The sequence below is a fragment of the Lynx canadensis genome, chromosome A1 (genome assembly GCF_007474595.2).
Source record: "Lynx canadensis isolate LIC74 chromosome A1, mLynCan4.pri.v2, whole genome shotgun sequence".
Classification (NCBI taxonomy): domain Eukaryota; kingdom Metazoa; phylum Chordata; class Mammalia; order Carnivora; family Felidae; genus Lynx; species Lynx canadensis.
In genome coordinates, this window is record NC_044303.2 from 227052837 (window position 1) to 227066036 (window position 13200).

At 47.0% G+C, this 13200-nt stretch overlaps 1 protein-coding gene across 1 annotated transcript in view; it reads left to right on the top strand.

The window, feature by feature from the left end:
• The first annotated feature begins 12487 nt into the window (after positions 1 to 12487).
• Positions 12488 to 13200, top strand: part of MARCHF11 (membrane associated ring-CH-type finger 11) — a 104304-nt gene continuing 103591 nt past the window's right edge. Inside the window, exon 1 of the mRNA XM_030332319.1 lies at positions 12488 to 13045. Within this exon, the coding sequence (XP_030188179.1) occupies positions 12488 to 13045 (558 nt within the window). The remainder of the gene's footprint in view (positions 13046 to 13200) is intronic.

The window sequence follows — 13200 nt, forward strand, 5'->3', positions numbered from 1 at the left end:
TGACCCTTCATTTCTGTTATTTTCTTTCCTCTGGTGGCATCCAAACACGATTTTGAAAGAGTGTGGCCATAATACATGAAGCTATCAATCTCAAACGGTCAGGCACGTCTCAGCCCCACCTCCCCAGTGCCCCATCCTAACACTCCCTGCTACTCAGGAGCAGAAGTGAAAATACAGATGAAAGTCACGTTTACCTCTGTTGAAAACAAGACATCAGGCCCCAAGTGGAGTCTCTTATGCTAAACCTCACATTGCCAATCCAAAACTTAATTATGGTTCCTGTCTTCCCAGAAATGGAATCTTAAGCCTGTCAGTCAGGAATCTCCTGGTCAGCACCAGACGGGTCACCTGCCTGATGGACCCCTGCTAGCCCCTAACAGAAAGTGACTTTGCAATAACCAGCCCACTTTTTGTTGCCCCGTATAACTTTCTTGCTCCTTCTACCCCTTCTGCCTGTCAGTCTTTCATTTTGCATAGCTTCTCAGAGCCCCTTTCTATCTGCTGGATTGGGTGCTACCAGATTGATTTTTGCTCACACTCAATATTTTTTACACGCCTCTGTTTATCTCCCATGCTCACTGCACCATTATTAACAATAGCCAAGACATATAAATGGATGCAGAAAGTGTATTCTATATATGCAACAGAATATCATTTGGCCTTAAAAAAGCAAGAAATGCTACCATTTGCAACAACATGGATAGACCTTGAGGATATTATGCTAAGTGAAATAAGTTAGGGAAAGACAAACCCTGTATGATCTCACTTGTATATGGAATCCAAAAACGTCCACTCGTAGAAGAGTGGTTACAAACTGAAGACTTTTGTTTTTTAAATGGTGAAGCTACACTGATAATCTTAGCTGTCTCAAGCCACACAGGTTTCTTTTTGGTCTGCTATGAGTTAGATGACACGGGAGGCGTGTAGCAGAGTGGGTAAGGGGATGGGCTTGGGCATCGCATTTCCCGGGGTGAAGAAGGCAGCCTCTGCTGCTTACTAGCTGCCCGGATGGGCACAACTCCTTTTCTCCGGTCCTACTTTCCCATCAGTAGAATGAGCATAATTGCACCTGCTTCATGGCACTGTGGCAAAGATTAAATAAATTAACGCACGTTCAGCGCTTGGAATGGTGCCTGACCCAGGAAATGGTCAATCCGTTTCAGTTATCATTGGTTAAGTGCAAGAGAATTGTTCATGTAGTTAAAGGTCCATTCATTTCTAACATAAATCTTCTTTCAAAGTGTTACAATCACGTCATTTCTCTGGTTCATGAGCTAAAACATTTTTGGCTCCCCATTACATACCAATGCATTTGTACTTAGCACTGGGAGCAAACCATAAATTTCGTATGTATATAAATGATCTGGCTTCAACCCCTTGTGATCTGCTGGCGGAGAAAGAAGCAGCAAGAGTAAGAGGAGGGAGCTTGTGCGATCCCGGCCCCACTTGGAGTTGGGGGAGGGGGAACTAAGGGGGCCTCCATGCCCAGCCCGGAGCCTGATATAAGTCTCCATCTTAGGACCCTGGGATCATGAGCTGAGTGGAAATCAAGAGTCTATGCTCTCAACCAACTGAGCCACCCAGGCACTCCTCTGAGAAAAAATTTTTAATCTGGTTACATTAAGTGGTAAAAAGTTGTAATTTACCATATTGGAAGGGAATCTTCTGAACGTGTGCCTCATCAGTCTTTACAGATTGCCCAGGCCGTTAACTTTTCTCGGGACTCAAGCCCTTCATGGTGAATAACAGTGATTGTGCAAGACTACAAGACAAACACCCCCTCGCCCCCCGTGGCTTCATAAACTGTGTGCAGAGCTGTTTGCTCTTAAATGAACCCTTACTGCTAAGATTTTTATTTTTATTTATTATTTTTTATAATACTCTATTTTTTTAAGTCATTTATTTATTATTTTTAGTAATCTTTACATGCAACCTGGGGCTGGAACTCATGGCCCCGAAATTAAGCGTAGCATGCTCTTTCGAATGAGCTAGCCAGACGCCCTACCGCCAAGGTTTTTAAATTATTGGGTTATATTCCTAGATTGGTTATTTGTAATTTGCTGTGGATAGGGAGATCAAGCATAGTAATGAGGATTATATTTAAAATCAAATACAACACCTAGCGGTTTCACTTGATAGTTAATGTGATTCTGTGGGGCGGGCTGTGGTGCTTTTCTGGAGGCTGATTTATTTCCTGGTTCTCAGGTGGTTCTAGGTCACGTTTGATGCAAGAGTGACTTCTTAGGAATTACATGGTCCAAACCCTTCTATAGTGATGTTTTTTCCAACAGAAGGAGTGCTCCTCTTCTAGCATTTCAGGAGCTAATAAGTTATCCTGCTTATCACTGTCTTCATTTTTTATGAACTTGAATCATTTCCTCAATCACCCTCCCTTGTCTCTCTGGTCTTCGTGCTTCAGTCTGATGCCGACAGCAGGTTCTGTGTCCTCTTGATTTTGTTAGTTGCTGAGATGGGCGTGTACCTGGCACACTCCTACCTAGCCTTCAAAGCCCAGTCCAAATGACCCACCCTGAGAAACTTTTTCTCAGGATAACCATCTTTCTCCCGCAGAACTGTTGCTATCTGTACCTCCTGCGTGCTTTTAATCTCCGTACTATAACTCTTAATCTGTGTAGCATGTTTATGTCTATGTGCTTATCTTTTTAGTTGGACTATGGCTGTTTTGTGGTTAGGTCCATCCATCTCTCAAAGTCCCTTACCCAAAAAGTTGTCCCTTGGCAATTGCTGATTTTACAAAAAGATGGCGTTTTATGGTCTGTCCTCAATCCCTTTTTGACAATGCCCATGATTGTGGAATCTTCCACCCACCCATCCACTTATCCACCCTCTGCCCCGCCCCGCCCCACCCAGTATATTGAGCTCATGCTTATAGCATCAAAGATTGTTATTTATTTTTTTAACGTTTATTTTTCAGAGAGAGTGTAAGCTGAAGGAGGGGGAGGCGGGGTTGGGGATCTGCGCCGATAACAGGAGACTGACATGGGGCTCAACCTCACCAACTTTGAGATCATGACCTGTGCTGAAGTTGAAGTCTGATGTATAACCGACTGAGCCACCCAGGTGCCCCAAAATAACACTTTTTAACTGTATTAACTTATGCCCCATTATTCAAATTTTCCTGCATTTAAGAAGCCTTGTGTATAGCTGCAGTTTATAGCTCTTGGTTTTGCATTTCAGTATCTTTCAGAGTACAATTTCATATTGTTGGCCTAGCTGGGAAGGGCTACGTTTGGGAGTTCCAATGGGCAGGAGGAAGGGGCTGACAAGTAGTGCAAATCTAATGGGCTAAAAGTCAAATTCCAAGATGCAGGGAGGGTTGTATCTGTTCATGTCTGTCAGTCATGTTCAGTCATTTCCCTGGAAATGACATTTCTCTTCCTTTGAGGGGTTGCTGTTTGACCGTAACGGCCGCGTCATTGCGTTGAAGGTTAACTTCAGTGGTTGATCGGCAGCTCCTGATGCAGACTGCGTCTATCGTGGTCATTTCATGACATTGTTAAAGTCTGGAGAAGGGGTGGGTTGGGGTAGAATTGGAAGTGGGATGTGGAATTTGTGATCTGGTGTAAACATGGAACTGTCTCCACCTCTTGTCTGAACAGGGACCCTCTAAAGGGAATGGGAGCAGACTAGTACCCTCATGGAGGCAGGTCCTGGGTCTCCAGGCCCTGGAGAAGAAAGAGGGAGCCTAGGATTTTATGGGAGGGCAACCAGGGTTCAGGGCAGTACCTGATTGAAGCCAAGCTCCAGCAGGACATCCTTGTAGGTGTCTGGCTTCATAGCTCCACTTTGCTCAAAACGGTGGGGCAACTGCCCAGCTGCCCAGGTGGTAAGAGAAATATCCTGAGGGAGGGTGGGCAGGGAAAGGGAGAAGAAAAAAGACACGTGGGTGTTTCATGGTACTTTAATTTTTAAGAAGATTTTATTTGTAAGTAACCTCTACACCCAGTGTGGGGCTTGAACGTACAACCTCGAGATAAAGAGTTGTGTGCTCTACAGACAGAGCCAGCCAGGTGTCCTTCACTGTACTTATTAATCTTGGATTGTTCCTTAGGGACTCTGATAAAGGGACGTGTGAAGAGTTTGTCTGTCTAGCAAACTAATTTTCTGCTCTCCGTCCAAACATCATGGAAGCATGGCTATCTTTAAGTCATTTATGGAACTCTATCAAAAACTTTAAAAGTGTAAATACTAGTTCTTTTGAAATAAGATTTCAGTTAATATTTACTTATTTAATCCACATTTATTGAGTTCCATTAATATCAGCCATCATAGTGCATGCTTCAGAAAAAAGGTTCATTTAAACAGATCCACTTGAATTCCAAGTAGCTTACAATGTAGCACAAGGGGGGGGGGGGACACCCAGATAAATGCATACCTAACCACAATGCAAGGCATAATGTGATAAAGGTCCTAAGAAAACCATCCAATTTAACGTGTGAGGTTATAATAAAAATAAATGATTTTCAGCTGAGGGAAATCAGTGCTGACTTTCTTCCAGGTCCTTCTAAAGCCTGGAGTCTCTATCAGGTCATGCTGATGTGATTGCATTCCGGATCTCAGTCAGGCTTAGGATACACAATAAATCAACATATTTTTAAAATGTTTATTTATTTTGAGAGAATGAGAGCACGAGTAGAGGAGAGGCAGAGAGAGAGAGGGAGAGAGAGAATCCCAAGCAGGCTCTGTGCTGTCAACACAGAGCCCAACATGGGGCTCAGTCCCATCAATTGTGAGATTATGACCTGAGCCAAGATCAAGTCGGGTGCTCAACTGACTGAGCCACCCAGGAGCCTCTAATTCAACATATTTCTCTATCTTCAGCTTGTCTGCTAAAATACCTTCTGCATTTCCAAGTTTCAAGGAAGTGAGACCAAGAGAGAAAACAATGTGTTGCTGTTTTTTGTTTTTGTAATTTTTAAATTGAATATGATGTTTTACAATCAAACATGCCCTTAATATATTATTTTATTGTTTTGAGGGTCTCAGAGTATTGGTGGGGGCGGGGGGAGATATAGGAAGTGTTTTTGGTAGAAATTAGGAAGCTCATTATCTCATAACTTTGATGATTTTGCATGCAAAGTTTAGATATCCCTGAGTGTTCAGAGAAGAGAGTGGGTTCTGGGAGAGATCAAAGGAGCTTAGTGAGGATCAAAGCACCTAGGAAAGGTAGAGGGAGGACTGGCTGGTTGGCTTAGATTTAGAAGCCTTTAGGAGTGGAAATCCAGCAGGAACAGAGAACAATGGAAAGATGGAAGAGGCAAAGATAGACTTGAAGGGGAGTATGGTACCAAACTTGTGGGTAAGACTGATAAAGGCTAGAATGCAGTGTTGTGCAAAATCATACGGGGTGCACCATGAGTGATCAATCTGATTGGTCAGATATGGAGACCATCCATCCATATTCCTTCACTTTCTTTTAAAACCAAGGGCATGCATTTTCAAATTTCTGACATCTTCATTGAATGTGAAATCAAGGTATAGGGGAGACAGTGTTTCGCCTTCCTCCCTTCTAGGTTCTTTTGGCTGGTCTACTAATTAAAGTAACATGAGACAGATGAATAGGAGAAAAACCAATCATGGAGGTATGGGAGCCCCATGAAATATGAGACCCAAAGGCAAGTGAGGCGGTTGTGGCTTACATGCCACCCTGAGCTTCGGAACGGGATAGAGACCTGGGGCTTGAAGAAGGGAAGAGGGCGATTCACAGGATAATGTGAAGAGCAGATTTCTGTAATTAGATGTTTGCTTTGCCATCTAACTTTTAGATGAAAGTTATCTCTGGTAATAGTTCTCTTTCTGGGCCATGCCCCCTATCTAATTCTTTATGTAGTTACAGGAGAGGTCAAAGTGTTTCTTGAATCTGCTGGGTCTTGAAAGCCTTCAATCTGAAATAAGGTACCTGCCAAAATGATATATTTTGGGGTCGTGTATTCTGCTGCTCGTCAAAGGTCAATCAAGACTTTGATATTACTTCTACATGGTAGCAAATGACTAGGCAGCAACTACAAATTGGTAAGAGAATAATTTTAGTTAATTTGGTTAAGCAATGGAAAAAAAAAAAACGTATTCGCATGACATGGAGCGTGCCAAAATGCTGTAACTACATCCTTCATTGTCCTACAGATTGCGGTCTCACTTGGGAAGTATGTTTTAACCAAATGTACAATGCTTTACAGACAGAGACTGATTGGTTATTACCTGCTTGACTGGACGGAGTTATTCATATACAGTAAAACCTTGGATTGCGAGTAACTTGTTCTGGGAGTGTTCTGCAAGACAAGCAAACATTTCTTCTTTTTTCTTAATGTTTATTTATTTTTGACAGAGAGAGAGAGAGAGAGAGAGAGAGAGAGAGATCCTGAGCGGGGAGGGGCAGAGAGAGGTGTAGACACAGAATCTGAAGCAGGCTCCAGGCTCTGAGCTGTCAGCACAGAGTCCCATGCAGGGCTCAAACTCCCAAGCTGTGAGATCATGAATTGAGCCCAAGTCCAACACTTAACCAAATGAGCCAATAGTTCTTGAAATTCACTTTGATATATGAGTGCTTTGGATTACAAGCTTTGATATATGAGTGCTTTGGAATGAACTTTGCTCGCAAACCAAGGTTTTACAGTATTTGTTCAATAAGTATTGGCTGAACACTACTCTGACCAGGCACAGTGGACAGAAGTCTCCAATGGAGCAAATGCTTCAGTAGAAGATGTTAGATAAGAAGCAAACAGGGGTGCCTGGATGGCTCGGTTGGCAGAGTGTGTGACTCTTGATCTTGGGGTTGTGTGTTTGAGCCCCACGTTGGGTACAGAGATTACTTAAAAATAGGATCTTAAAAAAAAAAAAAGCCAACAGAATACACACAATATGTAAATGCAGGCATACCTCATAGATATGTGGCTTTGCTTCCAGATCACCATAATAAAGCAAATATCACAATACAGTGAGCCTACTGTGTTTTTGGTTTCCCAGTGCATATAATAGCTATGTCCACACTACACTGTGGTCTATTAAGCATACAATAGCATGATGTCTAAACAAAAAGTACATATCTTAATTAAAAAATTCTTTGCTGCTCAAAAATGGTAACCATCCTCCGAGCTTTCAGTGAATTGCAATCCCTGATCACCATAACAAATATAATGATTTAAAAAAATTCAAGGGGCGCCTGGGTGGCTCAGCCAGTTGAGTGTCCGACTTCAGCTCAGCTCGTGATCTTGTGGTCTGTGAGTCTGATCGCCGTGTCGGGCTCTGTGCTGATGGCTCAGAGCCTGGAGCCTGCTTCGGATTCTGTGTGTGTGTGTGTGTGTGTGTGTGTGTGTGTGTGTCTCTCTCTGCCCCTCTTCCACTCACACTCTGTCTCTCTCTCCTTCAAAAATAAACACTAAAATTTTTTTTTAATTCAAAATATTGTGAGGATTACCAACACGTGACACAGAAATGGTAGTGCTGTTGGGCAAATGGGACTGACGGACCTGCTCGAAGCAGAGCTACCGCAACCCTTCTTTTGGTAAAAAACACAGTATCCGTGAAGCACAATGACAGACGATGAAACGGTGTGTCTGCATGTAATACCGAGTAGTGACATGAGAAAGAATAAAACCGGGATAGGGTCAGAGTTAAAATAGGGCTGGAGGATTCTATTTCTGATAGGAAGGTTAAGGAAGGTCTTTTGGATGAGGTGCCTCAGAGCAGAGATCTGAGTGAAGTGAGGGAAAGAGTCATAAGGAGCCGAAAGAAGGTTGAAGAGGGAGTGTACTTGGCAAGGTCAATGTGGTAGGAGCGAACAACAGGGAAGAGGAACGGGGGCGGGGAGGAAAGCTATGGTCATGTCTTCAGACAGGTAGCCAGAAGTTAGAAGGAAGACTTGAAGGGCATGCTAACATTTTTGATAGTGCACAACGTATGACGGGAAGCCATTGGTGGGTACTGAGCAGGAGCACGCGTGATTAGACTCACATTTGAATTGGATCGTCCTGGCCACTACTGGGGATGGATTCAAGAGTAAGAAGCAGGGTGACAAGTGGCTATTTTTTTAAATAACATTTATTTATTTTTGAAAGAGAGAGAGAGTGCAGTGGGGTAGGAGCGGGGGGGGGGGAGAGAGAGAGAGAGAGAGACAGAGACAGAGAGAGAGATCCCAAGCAGGCTCCACGCTGTCAGTGCAGAGCCAGATGCGGGACTCAAACTCACCGACTGCGAGACCGTGACCTGAGCCAAAGTCAGACGCTTAACCAACTGAGCCGCTCAGGGGCCCCAACAAGAGGCTATATGATAGTCCTGGAGCACCGTGATGGTAGTTTGAATTGGGATGTCGGGGTGGTGAAAAGTAGCAGTGAAATTTGGAGTATATTTTGAAAGTACACCTGAAAGAACTTTCTGATACACTGAATGTATGATGTGAAAACTCAGTCAAAGATGCCTCCAAGGATTTTGGCTTCAGTAACTGGATGAATGAACAACTAGCTTACTGGCATAACGAAGGCTGGGAAGCGAGCAGGTTTGGGATGTTGTTTGCTTTTGGACTAGGTTGGTTTGAAATGGCCCTTCGGCATCTAAGTAGGGCAGTCAAGGAGACACGGTGACACGTGAGACTGAAGTTCAGTGGACAGGTGAGAGTAGGAGATATAAATTGTGGACTGGGCTGCACATAGCACTGTTCTATGATGCTGACACCGTTTTAGCTCTGACGTACAACAAAGCTATGCTCTGCATTGAATATTTACGATACACAGATTGCACTTCACTATCCTCTCTAAACACTCACACTCCCACCCATACAACATAACCTAATTGCTTTATAGCACAGAGTTCTTTTCTCTTAGATATTTGAAGGCAACTGAGGATTCTGTGTATTGTACTTAGCGACCACAGAGACAAATGAGTGCACCCCAGCCAAGTAAATGTTCTCTAGAACACTTTTCAAAAAGATGTAACCATTACCATGCGTCCCTGCTGGTTTATCCATCTTTTAATCACTAAATTATTCAATATGTATAATGAATATTTGCTATGAATTTATATTTACAAATATGGTATAGTGTATAGCTTAAAGAATATTTTTCATTGGCTTGGGAAAGAGAAAAATGTCTCATTAAATAGTTTTGTGAAAATACAAGACTACCTTAAAACTAAGTGTCTGGATTTGTGGTGTAAATCCAGAAATACAGAAAGAATTTGAAGGAAAGAAAAGCTAAAACAAAAACAAAACAAATTAGTGCACTCCAAAGGTGCCAACTATACAATTTTGGAACATCTCTAAGAGTTTAACTCGAAAGAATCAAAAAGCAATTCTGAAGAGCTCTCCAGGCTAATTTTCCTGTTGTTAACCCTCCTATTGAAGGGCATATCAAGGTCATCACACATAATCTAGCTTCAAGATCATTTTGAAACCATTCTGACCTAGTGTAGCCTGGATTGTTTTCTATTTAAAATCCCTAATGTGACCCCAGAGGATAGATTCAGGACAGAGCAACATGGGAAATTCAAGGAGGATTCCTAGAGATATCCATGAATATCACCAAGTAATTTTTTGGGACATACTTGCTTGGGCCCCTCCTAGCTCTCCTTCATTCTTGGATTCAGCTCAAGAAACTTCTGGTATCTAAAGGTTTACAAGTTCATAGTGAAAGGACTGTTTTGGTGAAGGGTACATTTCACTCAGCCTATGCGTGAAGGGAGGTGGGTAGGTGGGGGTTAAGATATGACTTTTCTGGCATTTGTTATATTATTCGTATCTTTCTTCTCCTTTACATAGGTGGAAGCAGATTGGATGTGCCTTTCAGCATTTTGGTAGATGCATGTTGGCTATTGGATGCCTGTCAGTGGCCTGCTGGTGCCCTGATATTCTTTATCAGATGTCTGTGTCTCTATCATCTCTTTTGCTTGGATGCCAGCAGCTAGAGTGGTTCATCTTTTCTGTGCTCCCCGACGTTCTATATTCTTACAGCAGACGGTGCATTCAAGGTCACAAAGGTGTTTTTCCTTGATCCATTTAAGATTCACTGAGTTAAATGAAGATCATGAACACATGTCCCTTTTTCAGGGAAGGGTCAGCTTTGGAGGTCATAGAAGCTGGGAAATAATGTTTTTATGTGGTTACTCACCGTATCGATGAAAGTTAATTTTCTCTTCCTAGCATCGTTTTTCAGAAACAATCAACTAAGAGGACACATCCAGCACTGTGGCTCTTTCCTCTTTTATCCATGATACTCTGCTGTCTGAATCATTCCGCATCTTTTATACAGAATCCACGGCTTGTATGCTGTCCTTCAAATATTAATGTACTTTGTCTTGCCTGGTAGAAACTTACTAGTTGTTAATTGAATTATTTAGGGGATTTTTAAAGACAATTTAGACAGCTTTTAACTCAATAACTGAGGATCAAGGCTTATGACTATCTTAAGCCTGTGGCGGTATACAAACGGTGTGCAATGTCATTTTGACAGGTGCAAACATATGAAAACAGATCTACAACCACATTTCTTCAGTGTGGTAAGTTCCGAGGGCATTCAGGGATTATTATTTTAAAAATATGCTTGCTGCCTGCCACTCTGCTACCAAAAATAAGCAAGTCTGAGGGGCGCTAAGTGTTAGAGGACATTCCCGGGAACTATTTCATTCAGGACCACGTGTGACAAAGCATTTCTGAACTTTTTTGTTCACGACCTTCTTTCTCTGCTTTGCAATCAAACCAATTTATGTCTAAAGACCTGGGACTTTTTTTTTTTTTTAACCACGTATACTTTTTACTTCCAAAACTTATAAGAGAAAAAATAATCTCAGCTGTTAGTTTATCTCAGTCCTTTCAGAGCATCTATTAGTAGGACGCGGTGCCACCAGACACACCATTTTAGGAGGCTTTATAAAGGATTGGGGAAAAAAAAAATCATTGGGTATTTGAGCTGGAAGATCTGGAGTCAGGGAACTCAAAAGTTTTGTCAGTAGTCCTATGACCTTGAAGAAGTTACTTAGCCTATCTCAACCTGGGTCTTCAGCTATGAAATGCAGCCCAAAATGACTGCCCAGAGAGAGTCGACTGTGCCAAAGACGTTAAACTGTTAGAAGAGTGAACATCACCATTGACTCGGATAGGCACATTGCACTACGTAAATCCGATGCTTTATGAGTTTACACTGAACGGATTTGGAAACGACTGCATGTGCGGGCTTTTCCGTCCCGTTCCCTGCAGGTATGGTAGTTTATTTCCAGAAAAGAACTGAGGAGAAAGTTGCCCTGCTTATAGAAAAGTCCCAGAAAGGTTTCCCAGAGTCCAAGTGCAGAGAACTGGCCTTGGGCTGCTGGAAACCAAGACCCGAGGACACAGCCACTTCTCAGGGAGGAGAGGTATCATTTGAGTCCTTTATAAAAGGGCGAGGATGAAAGTGACCACCCGCCACACAACGTGGCACCTGAGTTCAGCAGGGAGGAGCCGGTCCAGGAAATGACCCAAGATAGTTACAATGTCACCAAGATATTTACAAATAAACCAGGATACTCACTGCAGGAGGGAGGGGGCGAGGAGGACGCAGGGAAGATTCTGGGGCGAGACGGACAGAGGGAGGATATAGGTTCCAGAGGCTTCGGTTTTTAGGGCTCTGGTGGATCCCTGAGAGCGCCCTTGAGGGTGAAGGCTCTGAGAGGGCCCGGAGCAATCCCCGTGCAGCAGCGGTTACCGTCCCCCGGGCTCGCGCGCCCCTTCCCGGGCCCCTGCTCCGCCGGCTCCCGCGAGCCAGGACACCAGCCTCGCGCCCCTCAACTCCCACGCGGGTCTCGGGTTCGACCACCCCGGCCCCACCCAGCCCAGGGCTGCCGCAGCCCACCTGCCTTCCCAGTAACGGTTTCTGAACCCGTGGCCTCCGACCCCTCCCCCTCTCCCGGCTCCCGGAGCCGCAGTGCCGCGCCGTTAGGAGAGGGGTAATCCGCCCCGGAACCGACGTGAGCGGCCCCGGGGCGGGGTCGGTGGAGGCGGCTCGGGGATCTCCCCTCCCTGAATTCCAGCCCGAGGTCTCCGCACCCCACACGGGGCTCGCACCCGCCTCCTCAGGCCCCCCTCCTCCGGAGCGCCCCCTCCGCTCCTCCACGTCGGCCCCGCGCCGGCTCCCTCCACCTCCTTCCCCCGCCCACCCCCCCCGCGGGGCGGCTCCGGTCCCCCTCCCCCTCCCCCTCCCCCCCCCCCCCCCCCCCCCCCCCCCCGGCGCGGCTCTCACGCGCAGCCGAATTCGGCGCCGCCTCCACCAGAGCCGAGCCGGCGGCTCCGCGGAGCAGCAGCCTGTGCCGCCGCCGCCGGGCCCTCCGCGTCCCCTCCCCGTCCCGCCCCCTAGCCCCTGGCGCCCGGGCCCCCCTCCCCACCCTCCTCCCTCCCTCCCTCCACTCCTCTCTCTCTCTCTCCTCCCACCCCCTCCGTTCTCCCCTCGGCTGCAGCCCGAGCCCGGCCCGCCAGCTGGGCTGGCAGGAGGGCGGCGGCGGCACCACCATGAGCTTTGAGGGTGGCCACAGCGGCAGTCGGCGCCGCGGGGCGGAGAGCGGGGACACCGAGCCGCCCCCGTCGCCGCCCCCGCCGCCGCCGCCGCCGCCGCCGCCGCCGCCGGGAGAGCCGGCCTCGGTCCCCGCGCCCCCACGCTACCTGCCACCTCCGCCCGCGCCGCCCGCGTCCCCCGAGCGCGCCGCGGGACCAGACGAGCCGCCGACGGAGGTGGTCCCGCGGCGCCGGGGCGCGGACGAGCTGCCGCCGCCTCCCGCGCCCCTGCCGCCCGCCGGCCAGGAGGTGTCGGCGGCTGGCGACTCCGGGGAAGGTCCGAGGCGCCTTCCCGAGGCGGCGGTCCCCGAGGCGGCGGCGGGGAAGGGCGTCCCCGGGGAGCCTGAGGCCGGCGCAGGCGGGGAGGGCGAGCGGCGGGGCGCCAGCGACCAGCCCGAGACACGCTCGGTGTGTAGCAGCCGCAGCAGCAGCAGCGGCGGTGGCGACCAGCGCGCCGGGCACCAGCACCAGCACCACCAGCCCATCTGCAAGATCTGCTTCCAGGGCGCCGAGCAGGTAAGGAAGGCCCTGCGGGACCCCGGAGGTGCCGGCGGGGGGCTCCGGTCCGAGCTGGACCGGCGCCTGCCCAGGACGGTCGACCTTTCAGCACCACGGACAGCGCTCGCCTCCCGGCTCTTCTCCAGCCCGGCTGGTCCAGTCCAGCCAACTCA